At 41.5% G+C, this 19,905-nt stretch overlaps 1 protein-coding gene across 1 annotated transcript; it reads right to left on the reverse strand.

Moving 5' to 3' along the window:
* Positions 1-17,913: 17,913 nt before the first annotated feature.
* On the reverse strand, positions 17,914-18,483 carry LOC145957796 (secreted RxLR effector protein 161-like). Its single transcript, XM_083074204.1, has 2 exons — positions 18,252-18,483; positions 17,914-18,170 (listed from the first exon to the last, which is right to left on the reverse strand). The coding sequence occupies exons 1-2, from the start codon at positions 18,481-18,483 to the stop codon at positions 17,914-17,916; spliced, it is 489 nt and encodes a 162-aa protein (XP_082930330.1).
* Positions 18,484-19,905: the final 1,422 nt, after the last annotated feature.

Here is a 19,905-nt window from a genome sequence, read left to right on the forward strand (position 1 = left end):
GGTTGTCCGGGGGATTTGCCTATATATATGGTAGTATGGCTAGTTTTTTGGGCGTGCCATTTGTTTTCAATTCCTCTGCCCCGATGCCCTCATCGTCCTGTCTCCCGAGCACGTCATTGAAAAGGTAGATTTTAGCCTCTTTTTAATGGCAACCGAGCCGATTGATTTGTCATCTGGGTCGTCTTCGGACTCTAGGGTATTGTCAGTCGATGTTGAGGCCGAGATGTTGGCCTTTAATGCAGAAGTCGAGGCGGGGAGTTCTCCCCAACTGGGGCTTAGTAATAATAGTGGGGAGTCAGATAGTTCATCCGGTTCGGACATACCGGATGCGGAGATGAGCCGTGAGGACTATAGGCAAAAGTTCCCCCCCTGTGAAGTGCCCGGCTATGAGTGGGTGGACGACGAAGTGGCCGCCTACTTTTCTCGTTTCCATGCGAGGAGTACCGTGGAGCACCTTGTCGGAGTGTGCACATTGGCTTGGTGGGAAGATGTGGAGCCTTATCCGGTTAAGTTACGTCGGTGCCGGGCCGAAGGCCCTGGGGAGTTAGACCTTGTATTCCTTGCGAAGCAAGAGGGTCAGGTTGATTATTTTTATATGTATGAGTGTCTTTTCCGGGAACTTGGGGTGTCACTCCCTTTGGACGAATTTCAAATGGGGGTACTTAGGGTTTTGAATGTCGCGCCGACCCAGTTGCATCCGAATGGGTGGCCGTATATGCAAGCATTTCGGGTGCTTTGTAGATACCATTATGTAGAGCCTAGCGTAGGTTTATTTTTGCACTATTTCTGTACTCGCCCGTCAAATAAATTTGTGAAATGGTTGTCTTTAATTCGGCACGCCGACCGGCCACTCATGAGGCCGTATACTTCCTCTTTTAAAGGATTTAAGTCAGGGTTTGTTAAAGTAATGATAGACCCGGTTGCCGGCCGGAACCATTTCTATGATGCCGAGCGAAATCCTCTTTTTCCTTTGTATTGGACTACGCAGCCTCGGAAATATGACGAGTTTCCATTGGAGATGTTGACCGAGGCCGAGGTGTCGGCCGCAAACGTTTTGAATGGATTGCCTCAGGGGATCCCGGCCCGGTTTTTGGTGCTGTTGCTGAAGTCGCCTCGGCCTCGGTTCGAATTGGAGGGTATGTATTAATTGTCTTGTTCTTTTGGTCTTGTTAAGTTGATTTGTGACTTTTGTGCTTTTGCAGGTTGGATGGCTCAACAAGGTGTCGGCGTTTCGTATCGGCAACTCATGAGGAATCGTGCCCCCGCCGCCGAAGACCATAGGAGTGTGGCAATAGATCAACGGCCAGTAACCATGGCCGCTCTGCCCCCGCCCCCTCCTGTGATTACGCTGCCGAATCCGCAGGGGAAGAAGAAAAAAGATAAGGGAAAAAGAAAGGCCGACCCTTCTGCTAGGGATTCCAATCGGCCGAAGCAGCGACGGGGGGACACCCCTTCAACTGACCTGGCCATCCCGTCGGCCATAGTGGCCAAAGATTTTCTGTCCGAGGAGGTGCGACCGGCTCGAATGATGTCGTCGGACTTGTTGTCGGACCAAGGCCACCGAATGCTTGATTCGGCAACCCCGTCGGCCCAATGGGCGATGGCGTGTGAGTTGCAGGTTCGGGCGACGACGATACTTAGGAAGTTGGCCTTAGAGCCTATGGCCGATGTACATTTGTTGAAGAAAAACTTGGAGGAGACCAAGTCGGCCCTTAATCAGTCCATTGAGGCGCACGAGGTAACTTCTGCCGAGAAGTTGTCATTGGAAGCCGAGGTGTCCCAGTTGAAGGAAGCCTACTCGGAGATGGAGGGCCGAGCGCTTGCCGCGGAGGATGCCGAGCGGCAGAGAGTCCGTGAATTGGAAGTGCTGACGGCTCGGGAACAACAAAATAAGGCCGAAGCCGAGGCGGCCATGGCGTCGTTTCGGGCCGATGTGGAGAGCAAGATTGTTAAGGAGCATGAGGAGGGGTTTTGGCATTGTGCTGGTCAGGCTACTCATTTCGGTGCTTTTCCTCCGGATTTCTCCTTCGCACTGAGCAAGGACTTCTTCCAAGGAGTGTTCATGGACTATGCCGAGGCCGATCCAGATGCCGAGCCTGATCAAGCTGCTCCTCCCCGGTCCGCGGCTCCAGAAGATCTCGGTACTACCTTGAACGACGATGAAGAAACCGAGCAAACCGGCAACGCCGACTGAAAGACATCCCGGCCTTTTTGCTTTTTGAGTATGCATCTATTTTGTTTAAGATGTAAAGATTAGGGTATATTTTTTGCTTTGTTTGATTTGTGCCGACCATTTGGGCCGTGTAATGATTGTACCCTCCGGCCATTAGAGCCGCCTAGGCCAAAGAGCCCTTAATGAATTTCTTTGCTATTTACTTGTCTTATTAGCTAGAACTTTCGACTCGGCTCTTGTACTTAATTTATTTGTGTTCTAACGGGGCAGTTGGGAAGCTTTCATTTCATCGTTGCCCAACCCAGGTGGTTCGGGAGGAAATGCGTGTTTCAACCTTAGTCGAATGAAATCAATCACTCATCCTTGGCCGAGTTAGAGTACTCGGCTAAGGGTTCTTTATGCATCTTTGACCGAACGAGATAGTTCGGGAGGGAACTCCTGTTCATCCATGACCAAACAAGGTAGTTTGGGAGGGAACGCTATTTCATCCTTGACCGAGTTGGGGTACTCGAGAGGGAACAAGTGTCCATCCGTAACCGACTAGGGTAGTTCGGGAGGGAATGCTATTTCATTCTTGACCGAGTTAGGGAACTCGGGAGGGAACAAGTGTTCATCCTTGGCCGAACAACGTAGTTCGGGAGGGAAGTTATGCTCAACCTTGGCCGAGAGGAGTCTCGGGAGGGAAGTCATGCTCAACCTTGGCTGAGCGGGGTCTCGGGAGGGGGACTTTACGTTCATCCTTGGTCGAGAGAGGTCTCGGGAGGGAAGTTATGCTCAACCTTGGCCGATAGGAGTCTCGGGAGGGAAGTTATGCTCAACCTTGGCCGAGAGGAGTCTCGGGAGGGAGGCTTTGCGTTCATCCTTGGCCGAGAGAGGTCTCGGGAGGGAAGTTATGCTCAACCTTGGCCGAGAGGAGTCTCGGGAGGGAGGCTTTGCGTTCATCCTTGGCCGAGAGGGATCTCGGGAGGGATTCTGTTAATCAACCTTGGCCGAGCGGGAGTGCTCGGGAGGGATTATGAAGACTTGAGATTAAATTGAACAAAGATGCCTGAAAAATAAGGGGTTTGTTTCATTGATGGGGTGCCTCATTAAAAACCTTTTCTCAGGAAAACCTCTTTTCACATTCTTTTAAGAGGAGAAAACCTGGGAGAAGGAAAAGAGTACACCGAAACAAATACATTAGGTTTCAACTAAAATAATGCTTTAAGTGTGTCGCATTCCATGTTCGTGGAATGGCCTTTCCTGATAGTTCTTCTAGCTTGTATGCTCCATTCTGCAAGTTGTGCATTACGCGATATGGGCCATCCCAATTCAGTGCCAACTTTCCCTGAGCTTTGTTTCTTCGCGCTTCTCCCGTGACCCGCCAGACTAAGTCGCCGGTTTGAAATTCACGCGGCTTGACCTTGGTCTGATGTTTTCTGGACAACCTGGTCCGACAGGCTTCCATGTTGATTGATAGACTATGGCCAAGGCCAAGGAATCCAAGAGGAGATACATTAAAAGAACCAAGAGGAATAGGATGATTTTGAAGACCTTTTTCATATGTTGTAAATATCTTGTACATAGTTTCTTTTGTATAGGTTATTTTTGCCTTTGTATTTGTAAGGCACTTTATTTCCCTTTTTAGTAGCTATTGTATATTGATTCTAGGGTAGGTTACTTGGACACTTTGACTCCATTTAACCTAACCTAGAAATACATTCTTTTCTTAGTTTTCTAGTAGGAGTGGCATTAGCAAATTAGAGAGTGTCCTTAGTAAGCTAGAGAGTGCTCCTAGCAATTTAGCCAAAGGTGGTCCTAGGCTAAATTTTTCATATTGGACTCATTTTACTCCTAATTTTTCATAGATTTGATTTAGCTAGGTTCCATTCCCATTGAATGAACCTAACTAAACCAAATTAACCATTTTCAAATCAAAAGGAGTAAATTAATTCCAAGAAGCCACCCACCTTAGAAGTGTGTTCACACTTGTGTTCACACTTGTGTGAACACTTGTGTTCACACTTGGACGAAATTCATGGAGTTTCTTAAGCTTGGAAGCTTGAAGCACAAGCTTCTCCTTGGCTAGCTTACCAAGCAAGCCAAGTGAGAAGCTTGCTCTCCAAGCCTCTTGACCTTGGACGGTTTATCTAGACTCAACCATGGTTCCTAGTGAACCATGGTCAAGACTAGCTTGCTCTCTAAGTTTCCTACTCCTATAAACTTGTAATTCTTTGATTGTAAAACACTTTTGAACAATTTGAGAAATGAAATCTGAATTTTCTCTCTAAATCAAGAGTCACAAAAACCGAAGAGAACTTTCTCTCCTAAGTTCTCTCCAAAGGTGTTTCAACCTTACCTTGGTTCCTTAAGCTTCTACCTCAAGCTAAGGAGTAACCGAGCCACTTCAAGGCTTCTTCTCCATTGAAGAACACTTCAAGGAGCTTCAAAGAGTCATTGGAGTCTTAACCTCAATAGCATTCACGGTCCTAAGCATGGAGCAAGTGAAGGAATCATCAATCACGCGGCTTGACCTTGGTCTGATGTTTTCTGGACAACCTGGTCCGACAGGCTTCCATGTTGATGATGGCTTGATCGCGTGCTTCCTCCACTAAGTCGAGTTCCACGTTCAGTGCTTCCCTGTTGGTCTGGTCGTTGAACATTGTTCGCCTCAATGATGGTTCTCCTACCTCTACCGGTATCATGGCATCCGTGCCGTATGTTAGTCGAAAAGGGGTCTCCCTAGTCGAGCTTTGCGGAGTACACCGGTAAGCCCATAAGATTTCTGGTAAATGCTCGGGCCACACTCCCTTGACTTGTCCGAGGCGTCGTTTTAGTTCTTTAAGGATAACCTTGTTTGCTGCTTCGGCTTTCCCATTTGACTGGGGGTGCTCTACTGAGGTCATTTTGTGTTTGATACCTAGCCCCGTCAGAAACTCGTTGATACGGCGGTCAGTGAATTGCAGACCATTGTCCGTGATCAGGGCGTATGGGATTCCAAAATGAGTAATGATGTTCTTCCAGAAGAATTTTTGAACATTAATAGCCGTGATGGTCGCTACTGCTTCCGCCTCAATCCATTTGGTGAAGTGGTCAACGGCCACGAGAAGAAACTTGACTTGGCCTTTCGCTGGTGGAAAAGGTCCCAAAATGTCCATGCCCCAGACAGAAAATGGCCAGGGGGTGGTGATGGAGTGTAACTCTTCGGGTGGTTGATGCGTCAAAGGTCCGTGTTGTTGGCATGGCCTACACTGTTGGACGAACTTTGAGCAATCCGCCACTAGAGTCGGCCAATAATATCCTGCTCGGACGACTTTGGCTGCTAGGGTCCGGCTTCCCGAATGGGTTCCACATATGCCTTCGTTGATGGAACTAGGTGAGGAGATTGATGATTCCTTCACTTGCTCCATGCTTAGGACCGTGAATGCTATTGAGGTTAAGACTCCAATGACTCTTTGAAGCTCCTTGAAGTGTTCTTCAATGGAGAAGAAGCCTTGAAGTGGCTCGGTTACTCCTTAGCTTGAGGTAGAAGCTTAAGGAACCAAGGTAAGGTTGAAGCACCTTTGGAGAGAACTTAGGAGAGAAAGTTCTCTTCGGTTTTTGTGACTCTTGATTTAGAGAGAAAATTCAGATTTCATTTCTCAAATTGTTCAAAAGTGTTTTACAATCAAAGAATTACAAGTTTATAGGAGTAGGAAACTTAGAGAGCAAGCTAGTCTTGACCATGGTTCACTAGGAACCATGGTTGAGTCTAGATAAACCGTCCAAGGTCAAGAGGCTTGGAGAGCAAGCTTCTCACTTGGCTTGCTTGGTAAGCTAGCCAAGGAGAAGCTTGTGCTTCAAGCTTCCAAGCTTAAGAAACTCCATGAATTTCGTCCAAGTGTTCACACAAGTGTTCACACAAGTGTGAACACAAGTGTGAACACACTTCTAAGGTGGGTGGCTTCTTGGAATTAATTTACTCCTTTTGATTTGAAAATGGTTAATTTGGTTTAGTTAGGTTCATTCAATGGGAATGGAACCTAGCTAAATCAAATCTATGAAAAATTAGGAGTAAAATGAGTCCAATATGAAAAATTTAGCCTAGGACCACCTTTGGCTAAATTGCTAGGAGCACTCTCTAGCTTACTAAGGACACTCTCTAATTTGCTAATGCCACTCCTACTAGAAAACTAAGAAAAGAATGTATTTCTAGGTTAGGTTAAATGGAGTCAAAGTGTCCAAGTAACCTACCCTAGAATCAATATACAATAGCTACTAAAAAGGGAAATAAAGTGCCTTACAAATACAAAGGCAAAAATAACCTATACAAAAGAAACTATGTACAAGATATTTACAACATATGAAAAAGGTCTTCAAAATCATCTCATTCCTCTTGGTTCTTTTAATGTATCTCCTCTTGGATTCCTTGGCCTTGGCCATAGTCTATCATCCCCTCCCTCTTGAAAAGGATTTGACCTCAAATCTCGAGGGTCTTCATGATAATCATCCACACCTACAAATATATAATACCATTCATTAGAGGTGATATTGTCAATCAATAAATGTGAAAGGTATATCCTAAGAGGAATCCTTTCATTGAACCTAAAGAAATTGATGATACTAGACCTTCTAAAATAATGAATAGGATTCTCTCCTAAACATAGTCTAGGTATATTACTAAACCCTAAGAAAGTGCTAAAACTAAGACTATAACACACTAAAGACTTAATCCTAAAAACTAGAACATCTTGCCTAAAGTACCCTATGTGGTAACCTAGGCATTTCCTAGAAAATAAGGAAAATACTACTAAGAAATTTCCTAAACAATTTTGGATTATATTATTTGTTGGATAGTTATGAAAAGAATTTGTCACAAGGAACCTTGAAGGTTCAGATGTTATATCCAACAAATAATATATTCCATAAATTGGGTGCATTACTGACACAACTAAAGTAGGAAAAGTCCTACACAAACGAAGGCTATCTACCTTGGGCACCACCAAGGAAGTAGCATGAGAAGTGGAACTAAGTGAAGTCCACTTCTCCTTCACCAAATCTTGAAGTTGAGACTCTTTTTCTTTAAAAATAATGGATTTATGAATCTCCTCCTCAAGACTAGTGGCAGAATGAGGGCAAGAGTTAAGATCTTTATGAATAAAGAGAATTTTTTTCATAGGATTTTTAGTACTAAAACAATTCTCTTTAATCACAAATCCTTTAGAGGATATTTCTTCCTCTTTACTCTTCCCTGCACAAAGCTCTTTCTTTTTTTCTATTTCTTCTTTTGTTTTGATTTTCATTTTTCTTCTTCTTTTGTGTTTTCTCATGTCTTCTTTCAATTTTTCTTCTTCTTGTTTAAGAATTCTCAACTTCTCATCTAGGATAGCAAGTTTAGCCTCTCTTTCAATTTTCTCCTTCTCTTTTTGAAAGGCCTCTTGCTTCTTCCATAGTTTAAGTGATTTTAGCTCTTTTGTTAAGTAAGAAATGCTTTTAGGAGAGCTATCACTTCCACTATAGTTGGATTGTTGAGACATTTTAAACAACAAGATTTTTTTTTCTCTTCACACAAAAATAGATTTTAAGAAAATAATATTTTTGAAGTGCTTAGACTTGGCACTTAGAGGTCTAAGAGTACAAATTGAACTATGGAGGGAGGTGAGCTACTATCGAGCCACTTAATAACCAAGCCTCTTCAAGTAAAAATCTTTAAACCCCTTTGTACTTTGCCTTGCACAAAATGTTTTCACAAAGTTCTTTTCAAAAGAAAAATAACAAGCAAGTGCCTAATGTGTACAATTAAGCAATGCAATCAAGACTTTGGAAACATAAATTTCTTGAAAACATAAATTGCTTAAAACATAAATGGCAGAAAACATAAATTGCTTGAAAACTTAAATGACTGAAAACATAAACTAGACGTTGAAAGCAAGTAAACCTAAGTGAGAGCTTGAAAGGTACCAAAGACCTTCAAGGACCACTCTCACAAGTACTACACGTGATTAGCTATAAGAGTTCTTAAGGAGAGATGGAGATACACCAAAGGCACTCCATGACACTCCTTAACAAAGGCCTTGTACAAAAATTTAGAAAGCAAAATTACAAAGAAAATGAAATTCACTTTTTTCTTCAAATGAAATGCAAATTCACACTCTAAATGAAATGTAAATTCACACTCAAATGAAATTAGTGGCTGCACCTAATTTTAAGAAAAACAAATTAGCCACTAATTAGAAGCAAATGTTAGTCACGGATTTTGTAAGGAGAAGTAGGTTTTAGAATCAAAAATTTCCGTCACTAAAATTTGTTCTAAATTTTCACAAAAAAATTTCACAATTAGCTTTGTTCTTTCTTGCTCCAATTCAGCCACCAACTGCAGCCTCACAAAGGTGTTTCACTCCTTTTTTTAGAAGTAACCTTGAGGTTAGTCACTTCTAGGTGTATTCAAGAACCTTGCCACCAAGAGAGAACAAACTCCCTAAGCAACCACCAAAGCCTTCAAGTAGATATCCCTTGCCTTGGCCTCCTACACCTTTTAAGAAGCACTCAAACACCTTCAAGACTAGAATATTAGTGCTAAAACTGAAAATGAACAATTTAGAATGGCTACACCAAGTGGTAGAAGAAAATGAGACAAGACTAGAAAGAGTTCCACAAATTGACAAGCAAAAATTAAGGCAAATTTGGAAGCTAGCACACACAAGAGTATCCTAGGAAAGGCACTAGAATGGATTACAAAATTAAAAGCTAAGATTATGACAAAAAACAAGACACAATATGTGGCTGGACCAACACAAAAATGTCACACAAAATAGATCAAAACCGAGAGCAATATTTTCTCAAATTTTCACTCCTTTGGCTTTTCTTTTGCTATTTTCTTTCTTTTTCTTTTGCAAATTATTTTTCACTTATTTTTCTTTTGATATTCAGGAGTTTCAATGCCTTTTTATTACTTATAAGTCTCGGTTTCAATATAGAAAAACTGCAGCAAAATGTTTACACAAAACAAAGGTGTTCACATGCATGTTTCTTTTCTAGTGCTTCACAATTTTGTAGTATTTTAGGTCAAATTTTTAAGCACTTTTTCCTTTGTTTTTCTCATGCATTTAAGACACTCACACCTCTGTTTTGTCTCTGTTTTAAGGCTCAAAAAATTTCAATAAGTTTCAGCCACAACACAAAACACAAGGAAACCTAATAGGAGAGTGTTTATGAACTTTTCTTGACAAAACTTTTAATATGACATAAAGGAAACCTAACTCTAGGAAATTTGCTAGAACTAATAGCAAATTAGGAACTCAAACATGTAAATCAAAAGCTCATATAGTAAGGTACAGATTTATCAAGAAAAAATTCAATAATTTTCGGACACAAAAACACAAAGCAAAAAAATTAGGTCAAACAAGCTAGTCTAGGAATCAATGACATTCAAAGGACTACACATGACTTTAGACAAAACATATGATTCAAAAACACAAACATACACTAAACAAAATCAATGTCCAATCACGGACTCATGTATAGGAATAGAGAAGACTCAAACAAAAATCAAAACGCACAAGTATAGGAACCTAGGCGCACCACAAATTGATTCAAGAATAAGGAACAAGCAAAACTATGAATCAATTACTTCATATGTGACATAAGGATCCATCAACATATTTATTAAAACTAGATCCATGCAGCAACACAATTTTAAGACATAGAAAAGGAAGAATAGACAACACGGATTCAAGTAAGAAAAGTTAGAAACAAAAACCTCAAGAGCACTAGGCTCTAGATACCAAAAATGATGGAACTAGGTGAGGAGATTGATGATTCCTTCACTTGCTCCATGCTTAGGACCGTGAATGCTATTGAGGTTAAGACTCCAATGACTCTTTGAAGCTCCTTGAAGTGTTCTTCAATGGAGAAGAAGCCTTGAAGTGGCTCGGTTACTCCTTAGCTTGAGGTAGAAGCTTAAGGAACCAAGGTAAGGTTGAAACACCTTTGGAGAGAACTTAGGAGAGAAAGTTCTCTTCGGTTTTTGTGACTCTTGATTTAGAGAGAAAATTCAGATTTCATTTCTCAAATTGTTCAAAAGTGTTTTACAATCAAAGAATTACAAGTTTATAGGAGTAGGAAACTTAGAGAGCAAGCTAGTCTTGACCATGGTTCACTAGGAACCATGGTTGAGTCTAGATAAACCGTCCAAGGTCAAGAGGCTTGGAGAGCAAGCTTCTCACTTGGCTTGCTTGGTAAGCTAGCCAAGGAGAAGCTTGTGCTTCAAGCTTCCAAGCTTAAGAAACTCCATGAATTTCGTCCAAGTGTGAACACAAGTGTTCACACAAGTGTGAACACAAGTGTGAACACACTTCTAAGGTGGGTGGCTTCTTGGAATTAATTTACTCCTTTTGATTTGAAAATGGTTAATTTGGTTTAGTTAGGTTCATTCAATGGGAATGGAACCTAGCTAAATCAAATCTATGAAAAATTAGGAGTAAAATGAGTCCAATATGAAAAATTTAGCCTAGGACCACCTTTGGCTAAATTGCTAGGAGCACTCTCTAGCTTACTAAGGACACTCTCTAATTTGCTAATGCCACTCCTACTAGAAAACTAAGAAAAGAATGTATTTCTAGGTTAGGTTAAATGGAGTCAAAGTGTCCAAGTAACCTACCCTAGAATCAATATACAATAGCTACTAAAAAGGGAAATAAAGTGCCTTACAAATACAAAGGCAAAAATAACCTATACAAAAGAAACTATGTACAAGATATTTACAACATATGAAAAAGGTCTTCAAAATCATCCCATTCCTCTTGGTTTTTTTAATGTATCTCCTCTTGGATTCCTTGGCCTTGGCCATAGTCTATCATTCGTGGATTTCCTGGATTACATAGTGTGCTTGGTCTGGTGCCAAACATTTCAGCAATAGTGACGAGAACCCCCTTTTGTACAATTCTCCGGCGATTAGAGTGTATCGAGCGGCGACGACCTTCACCTTTTTCGCTTCCAATGGATCGATGGACAGAGACCTGTTTACTAGATATTCTATTATCCCGGTCATCCAATTGGGCGTGTCTTGTTGAACTTGCAGACATTCCGCTTGCGTGATACTTGGCTTGGGCAACTCTTGTTGTATCATGCTGCGCAAATGGCTAACTTTCTTGCTGCTGGCTAGCCTGGCCAACTGGTCGGCTCTCGTGTTGAGTTCTCGAGGCGTATGTTTGATCTGGACATCTTCGAAATCTGCTTTCAGCTTATTAAACGCGTGAAAATATAACAAAAGTGTTGGTTCTTTGATTTGGAAGGTGCCGTTGACCTGCTCTGTTACCACTTTCGAGTCACTCCAACACTGTACTCTGGGGATGCCTAAGTCCTTTGCCAACCTTAGGCCTGCCAGAAGGGCCTCATATTCGGCTTGATTATTGGATGCCTTGAAACCAAAACGGAGTGACTGTTCAATCACCACTTGATCAGGACCTTCTAAAATGATGCCGACACCACTGCCTTGTTGGTTTGATGATCCGTCCACATGTAGGGTCCAGAGGCGAGAATTGGGGATTTCTTTGGGGGTAAACTCATTCAAGAAATCAGCCAGGCTCTGTGCCTTGATGGGTCCCCTAGGTTCGAAGCGAATATCAAACTGGGACAATTCTATGGACCAAGCGACCATTCGTCCTGCCAATTCTGGCCTTCGCAGGACCTTAGTTACCGGCGTATCTGTTCGAACGAGCACCCGATGACTCTGAAAGTAGTGTCGAAGGCGCCTGGCAGTATGTACAAGGGCCAAGACCGTCTTTTCGAGGTGTTGGTACCTGGTTTCGGCGTCTTGCAGGGCTCGGCTGATGAAATACACTTGCATTTGCTCCGTTTTTTCTTGGACCAAGACAGTGCTGATGGCTTTGTCCGATACTGATATGTAGATTATCATGTCTAAGCAAGGGTCCGGTTTACTTAGTAACGGTGGAGCTATTAGCGTTGCCTTGAAGTTCTGGAAAGCTGTCTCGCATTCCTCGTTCCACTGAAACTTGGTAGCTTTCTTTAATAGGGACATTATAGGCCTTGACTTCTCGGCCATGCAGGGAAGAAAGCGAGCTAGAGAGGCTATGCGTCCGGCCAAGCGCTGTTCCTCCTTTATGTTGCGAGGGCTTTGCATGTTGATGATTGCCTGGCACTTATCGGGGTTGGCTTCTATTCCCCTTTTGGACAACATGAAACCTAAGAATTTTCCTCCGGCCACCCCAAAGGTGCACTTTGCCGGGTTCAATCGCATACGGTGCCGCCTCACTTCTTCAAAGATCGTGCCTAGATCTTTCAAATGATCACCGGCTGAAGTGGACTTGATGACCATGTCATCCACGTACACTTCCAGACATGCTCCTATCTGGTGGCGGAAGATTTTGTCCATGAGTCTCTGGTATGTGGCACCGGCGTTTCTTAAACTGAAAGGCATTACCTTGTAGCAGAAGTTTGCCGAATCGGTGATAAATGCTGTTTTTTCCTCGTCAGGCGGGTACATGGATATTTGGTTGTACCCCGAGTAAGCATCCAAGAAACTTAATCTGTGATGGCCGGCTGCGCCGTCCACCAATGCATCAATGTGAGGTAGGGGATAGGCGTCTTTGGGGCATGCCTTGTTCAGATCCGTGTAGTCTGTACACATTCGCCATTTCCCATTGGCCTTTTTGACCATTACTACGTTGGCCAACCAAGTGGAATACTTCACTTCTCTGATGAATCTCGCCTGGAGCAACTTGGCGGTTTCCTCCTTGATTGCTTGAGCTCTTTCTCCACCCATCTTTCTTTTCTTTTGGGCGACGGGCTTGGCGTCTCGGCATACTGAGAGACGATGGCAATGAAAACCTGGATCAATGCCCGGCATATCCGCTGCCGTCCACGCAAATAGATCCGAGTATTTCTTCAAGACTTGTTTGATATCCTTAGCTTCTGCTTCGGATAGTCGAGAACTCAAAAAGGTAACCTGTCCTTCGATCTTTCCGAGTTGGAAGGGGATTGTTGTCTCGATGGGTTCAACCCTATCTTCATCGTCCATCCTTGGATCGAGTTCCATGCCTTCTAGCTTTTGTTTGCTGACGTCGTCGATGACGTTCACGTCTCTTCTTGGCTTCGGCATTGGCTCTACTTTTAAGCTGGCGAAGTAGCATTCGCGCGCTGTCTTCTGGTCTGCATGTACAGTAATGACGATCCCCTCCTCGGATGGGAATTTCATGGCTAAGTGAGGGGTGGATACGATGGCTCGGAGTTTGTTCAGAGAAGGTCTGCCCAACAGAATGTTGTACGACGTGTTGGCCTGCACCACCACGTAACGCACCTTGATCCGCCTGCGCTGGTCGTCTCTGAAGTGGGTATATAGGTCTATGGTTCCTCGGGTATCCACCCTTTCGCCCGAGAATCCTACCAAAGGCTCGTCATAGGGCGTGAGCTCTTGTTCCGGGATGCCCAATTGTTCGAACGTCTTCCAGTATAAGATGTCAGCCGAACTTCCTTGATCGACCAGCATCTTTTTCACGAGACAATTGTTGATCTCCACACTAATGACCATCGGGTCGTCTTGCACTGGGTCAATACCGTGAAAGTCCCGGTCCGTGAACGTTATCGGGGGCATACGAATGGGAGATGCCCGTCCTATAGCGTTGACTGACTTGATAGCCCTCAAGTGTCTCTTCCGGGCTGAAGACGAGCTCCCACCCCCTTCAAAACCTCCAGCGATGGTGTTTATGACTCGCCTGGGCTGATCGCGGTCTCGTTGGTCGTTCTCCCTCGAGACCTGCTACGCTCGCGGGATCGATTCCGGGGAGGTGCTCGATCTTGGTTGTCCCTCCTATGCTCCCTTCTTCCAGGGCGGTAGTCGTTTCTTCTGTCATCTGCGGCCCGAACGAAGTTATGGAGGTGCCCGACCTTAACGAGATCCTCAATGCGGTCCCGAAGGGCGGAGCACTCCTCCGTAGTGTGCCCCCTATTCCGATGGAATTGACACGCTTTTGTCTTGTCTGCGTGAGGGGGGGTCAAAGCTCTTCGAGGAATAGCCAAAACTTTCGTGGTTAGAGCTTGTTCCAACACCTTGGCCCTGCTGGTGTTGAGCGGCGTATATTGCATATACCTTGGACCCCTACTATTACTCTTCGCATGATCTATGGCTTCTCGAGGACGAGGCCTAGGGAGTTCCTTGTCGTTCTCTCTTTTGGCGAAAGGTAGGTCGGGTCAGTTTTGGTTGCGGAACTCGGCCAGTTCCTCCATCTGCATGTATTTCGTGGCCCTCTGCTGCAGGTCGTCCAGGTTGCGAGGCGGCTTCTTACACAAGCTATTGACAAAAGGCCCGGGCCGTAGTGCAGTGGTGAGGTGATGCATTGCCACGGTTGGGTCTAGGTTCCGAATCGACAACGTCATCTTTCCAAATCTCTCCATGAAAGCCCATAGATGTTCTTTCTTGTCTTGGCGTATATTGACTAACGCGATGGATGTTAACTGATGAGGGCGGCTTGTGGCGAACTGTATTACGAAACGAGAGGACAGGGATGTGAAGGAGTCCACCGATCCGGGTGGGAGCCGAGTGAACCAATTGAGCGCTGGTCCTTTCAACGAAGTAGGAAAAACTTTGCACATGATTGCATCGTCGTCGGTGTACAATCCGACCTGCGTAACAAACGCATCGAGGTGTTCTTCAGGGTCGGATGTTCCATCATACTTTTCCAAGGTTAAATTTTTCCAGTTGTCGGGTAAACGAGACCTGGCAATGCCTGGTGTGAATGGTGTCCTTCCCTGCCGCCTTTGTTGATCTTGCGTCATTGTAGTCGGTACTCCCGATGGCCGAGGAATATTAACTTCCTTGTACCATCCTGAGGATTCACCCTGATCCCGGGTTGATTGATTTTGTACATCGTGCGAGGGCTGCCACGTCCTGTTATCGCTCCTGAGCTCGGCGTTCTCTCTTCTCAGAGCAGATAACTCATGAACGTCCTTTTTTCGGAGCCTTCTGAGTTCCATCACTTCGGCTCTTAGTTGTTCGAGGGCCGACGAGGGATTAGGTTGCTGGGATCGGTCCACGTATGATTCTTCCATTGCGTCGTTCTGATCCGTTCGCCATATGGGGGTGCCTCTGGGCATCCCGTAAGGGTGTTCGGTGGCTACATTCTCCTGCTGACTTCTCGTAAGTACTATGTTGCTTCGGGGTCGAGAACCGTTTTAGTTTCGGCCCCACGGTGGGCGCCAAAATGTTCATGCGTAAGAACACTTTTCTCCTTAATCCTTCCTAGCTGACTCCAAGTCCTTCTGAATCTTCCGTGCCGACCGAACACTAGTTCCGATTGGAGGGGGAGGGTACCTGCAAAGGCACTCCGACGATCAAGTCAGTATTCGGTTCAGAGCAATAAATGCACCAGTGGGAATAGTAACGTACCTCATTTATGTCACATCACCTGTATATTTATAGTGACATGTTTGGGCCTGGTGGGCCTTCTGCCTCGAGAATGGGTAATAGGTTGTTTATGTTTAATCTCTCCTAATTAGGTGTGTACTCATTGTGTAATAGAGGTCCTAATCTATATGTCTTTCATGAGTTGACTTTCTTCTGGGTCTTCGTCCAAGCTTGAGGCCGAAAGGGTGCTCGGCCTGCATCGAAGCCGAAGGGGGTATACGTCCTTTCTGGAAGGTATTCGGTCTATCTCGAGGCTGAAGGGGTATTTGGCTTGTCTTGAGACAGTTCGGTCTGCCTTGAGGCCGAAAGGGTGTCCGGCCTGTCCTGAGGCCGAAGGAGTGTTCGGCCTGCCCTGACGCCGAAGGGGTACTCGGCTTGCTTCGGCCAAAGGGGTGTTTGGCCAAAGTTGGGGGCAAGGGAGTATTCAATCTGCTTTGAGGCCAAAGGGGTGTTCGGCCTGCTCTGATGCCGAAGAGGTGTTCGGCTTACCTTAATGCCGAAGAGGTATTCGGCTTGCCCTGATGCCGAAGGGGTATTCGGCTTGCCCTGATGCCGAAGGGGTATTCGGCTTGCCCTGATGCCGAAGGGGTGTCCGGCTTGCCTATAAGGTGGCTACTAGTACAATATTATTTCATATAAATTTACATTGAGATGAGATAAATGAATTGTAATCTCACTGAAATATTAACTCGTTACATGGGATAGCGTATTTCCTTTATTTAAACTTTTTTTAAAAAATAAAAAAGTTACTTAATTTTTCTTTTTATTTTTATTTGAATTTATTTTATTTTTGAATCACCGAATTACCTTTATTTTAAAAGGAAAGAAACTACGCCTAACTACTTTACTTTTTATATTAAGGTTAAGATATATGTTTAGTTTAATCGTTTTTTCTAAAATGATTATTTATTTTAATGAATTGAAAATAAAATAAAGAAAAAATGACTTATATATTCATTTTTCTATAAAAAAATAGTTGCCCAACAATATTTTATTTAATTATTTATAAAGATAAATATATAAATTTAAAAATTAAATTCAAAATATTAACAAATATACCTAAATAAAAAAAAGTCAATAAAAACTCATTAATACCTTTTATTTAACTTCTTTAATATATAACAATAGCCATTATTACCAAATAAAAATTAAAATATAAGTTTATGTTATATTTAATTTATTTCTTTTATTAAAAATTAGTTAATTATCCACTTACCTTAATTTTTCATCTTATTTTATATTTAAATTTTTTAAAAATATAATTAAATTAATTGGTTAAATAGCTTATTGACCAAATTATTTTTATTTTGAACTAAAATATTACTTGAAACGACTTAGGCTATTTCGTACCAAAATTTAGAATTTAAATCCTAAAAGACTTACTTGGTTAAAGGGAAATTAAAAGTCACTATCACTCATGTTAATTAATATTTGTATAAATATTTCAATTTAAAAACCCACATTTCAGAATAATACAAAAAAAAAAGCATAAAAGATAGTAGTCATTAAAAAACAATTAATAGTTTTTATTTAGCTTTTTAATACGTAATAATTGTATAAAAAAATATGTAAAAATTGACATTAATAATTAAATAAAAAATTAAATGAAAACTTAAATGCAAATTAATGTTAGTTTCTTTAATTATTTTTGCTTTTTTAACTCTAATAAATAGTTTTTTATTTATAGAAAATATTATAAAGACAGGATGAAAATCGAACCTACATCTTTTTGCTTTTATCCTCAACTCTTTTCTCTCCAACTATTAGAATTATCTTAATAATCCTACTAATTAGTTATTGTTATAAAAGGAAGAAAAATAGAGAGAACAAAGAAGACAATATAAGATGGAGAATAGAATATGACTGGTGTATTATCTTTGGGAGATGACTAATCTATTTATAAGTACATGTGGTAACTGAATAATTACACAATAAAGGGAACAATAAATAACGAAAATATAAATGGTAATGATTGATAATGAATATTGACATCCACTAATTAAGCCATTAATTATTATTCATAACACTCCCCCTTGGATGTCCAATATTTAGAATGTGTCTCGTTAAAACCTTACTAGGAAAAATCCTGTGGGATAAAAACCTAGTGAAGGAAAAAGAGTACATCATTCATAAATATTTATTTCTCCCCCTCATGCATACAATCTTTAAGACGACGGAGTCCAATCTTGTGTATCAATTGTTCAAAAACTTTTCTTGGAAGTGACTTTGCAAAAGAGATCTGCTAGGTTGTCACTTGAGCGGACTTGTTGAACATTTATATCACCATTCTTTTGAAGATCATGAGTAAAATAGAATTTTGGTAGAATATGTTTTGTTCTATCTCCCTTTATGTATCCATCTTTCAATTGTGCAATACATGTAGCATTATCTTCATATATAACTGTGATGTCATTTTTCCAGAAGATAAACCACAAGTTTTCCATATGTGTTGAATAACAGATCTTAGCCAAACATATTCATGACTTGCCTCATGTAATGCTAAAATTTCAGCATGATTAGATGAAGTGACTGATATGGTTTGTTTTACAAATCGCCATGAAATAGTTATATCACCACTTGTGAACAAATATCTTGTTTGTGATTTACCATTATGAGGATCTGACAAATAATTTGCGTCTGCATAACTATTTAGTTATGGTTTGGGAACATTTCAATATAATAACCCCATATCCATTGTACCTCTAAGATAACGAAGGATTTGTTTAACTCCATTCCAATGTCTTCGTGTAGGTGAAGAACTATATCTTGCTAACAAATTAATAGAAAATGTTATATCAGGTCGTGTATAATTAACAAGGTACATTAGTGCTCCTATATCACTAAGATATGGTACTTCGGGACCAAGTATTTCTTCATCCTTTTCTTGGGGTCTAAATGGATATTTGTTAACATCTAAAAATCTTACAACCATGGGAGTGCACAATGGATGTGATTTGTCCATATAAAACCTTTTAAGTACCTTAGTTATATAAGCTTCTTGATGCACAAGAATTCCATTTTCTAAGTATTCAACTTGCAGTCCAAGACAAAACTTTGTCCTTCCTAGATCCTTCATTTCAAATTATTTCTTTAAGTAATCTATTGCTTTTGAAAGCTCTTCAGGAGTTCCAATAATGTTTATGTCATCTACATAAACTACAATTATGGCAAATCCATTTTCAGATCTTTTTATAAATATACACGGACAAATTGGATCATTTTTATATCCTTCTTGTAACAAGTATTCACTTAGTCGATTATACCACATACGACCTGATTACTTTAGCCCATATAGGGACTTATTCAATTTGATCGAATAATATTCTTTAGAAATTGCATCGTAAGGCAAATTAAATCCTTCTAGGAGTTTCATATAAATGTCAGCATCAAGAGAGCCATATAAATATGTTGTAACTACATCCATTAGATGTAAATTAAGTTTTTCATGTACAACCAAACTAATTAAATATCGAAAAGTGTTTGCATCCACTACAGGTGAATATGTCTCTTCAAAATCAATACCGGGTCTTTGTGAAAAACCTTGAGCAACTAGTCTTTCTTTGTATCTCACAATTTCACCATTTTCATTTCGTTTTTGCACAAAAACTCATTTGTATCCAATTGGTTTTACACCTTGTGGTGTATGTAGTACTGGTTCAAAAACTTTTTCGTTTAGCAAGCGAGTCTAATTCTACCTCAATTGCATCTTTCCATTTTGGCCAATCATTTCTTTGTCGACAATCATTGATGGACTTTGGTTATTGATCCTCAATATCATTTATTTCTTTTAGCACTATATTATATGCGAACACGTCATCAATATTGACATTGCTTTGATTCCATCGTATTCCATTCATGACATAATTTATTGAGATCTCTTCATTTTCAATAATTTCAGGTACCTGAGTTTCTCCTGGAACTGGAATATGAGTTATGTTAGAGGAATCTTTTTGAGTTTTTACATCCTCAATTTGGTCATTTTGCTCTTTAGCTCTCTTTTTTATTCGAGGATTCTTATCCTTGGAACCAATTGGTCTACCACGCTTTAGGCGTATTTATGACTCGTTTGTAGTATGAAATTGCCCAACAGGGACTTCAACTCTTATTGGAGTATTAGCCGCTGGTACATATGACTTAGTCACCCTTTTTGGATCTGTGAATACATTTGGTAATTGGTTGGCTAGATTTTACAAATGAATTATCTTTTGAACTTCTAGTTCACATTGTTTTGTACGAGGATCAAGATGAGATAGTGATAATTCATTCCAACTAATATCTTTTTCCAACTGTTTTTGTTCTCCCCCTAATGTTGGGAAAATCAACTCATTAAAATGGCAATCGGCAAACCTAGCCG

The sequence above is a fragment of the Cajanus cajan genome, chromosome 5 (assembly GCF_000230855.2).
Source record: "Cajanus cajan strain Asha chromosome 5, NIPB_CcT2T_4, whole genome shotgun sequence".
Classification (NCBI taxonomy): Eukaryota; Viridiplantae; Streptophyta; class Magnoliopsida; order Fabales; family Fabaceae; genus Cajanus; species Cajanus cajan.

What these genes read in the sequence shown, in the direction of transcription:
- LOC145957796 (XM_083074204.1), bottom strand. Translation starts at nt 18,483, where the DNA reads ATGGTTGTAAGATTTTTAGATGTTAACAAATATCCATTTAGACCCCAA. An exon ending in AATCCTTCGTTATCTTAGAG is followed by an intron (nt 18,171 to 18,251) that starts GTACAATGGATA and finishes ATTATTTGTCAG; the next exon opens with ATCCTCATAATGGTAAATCA.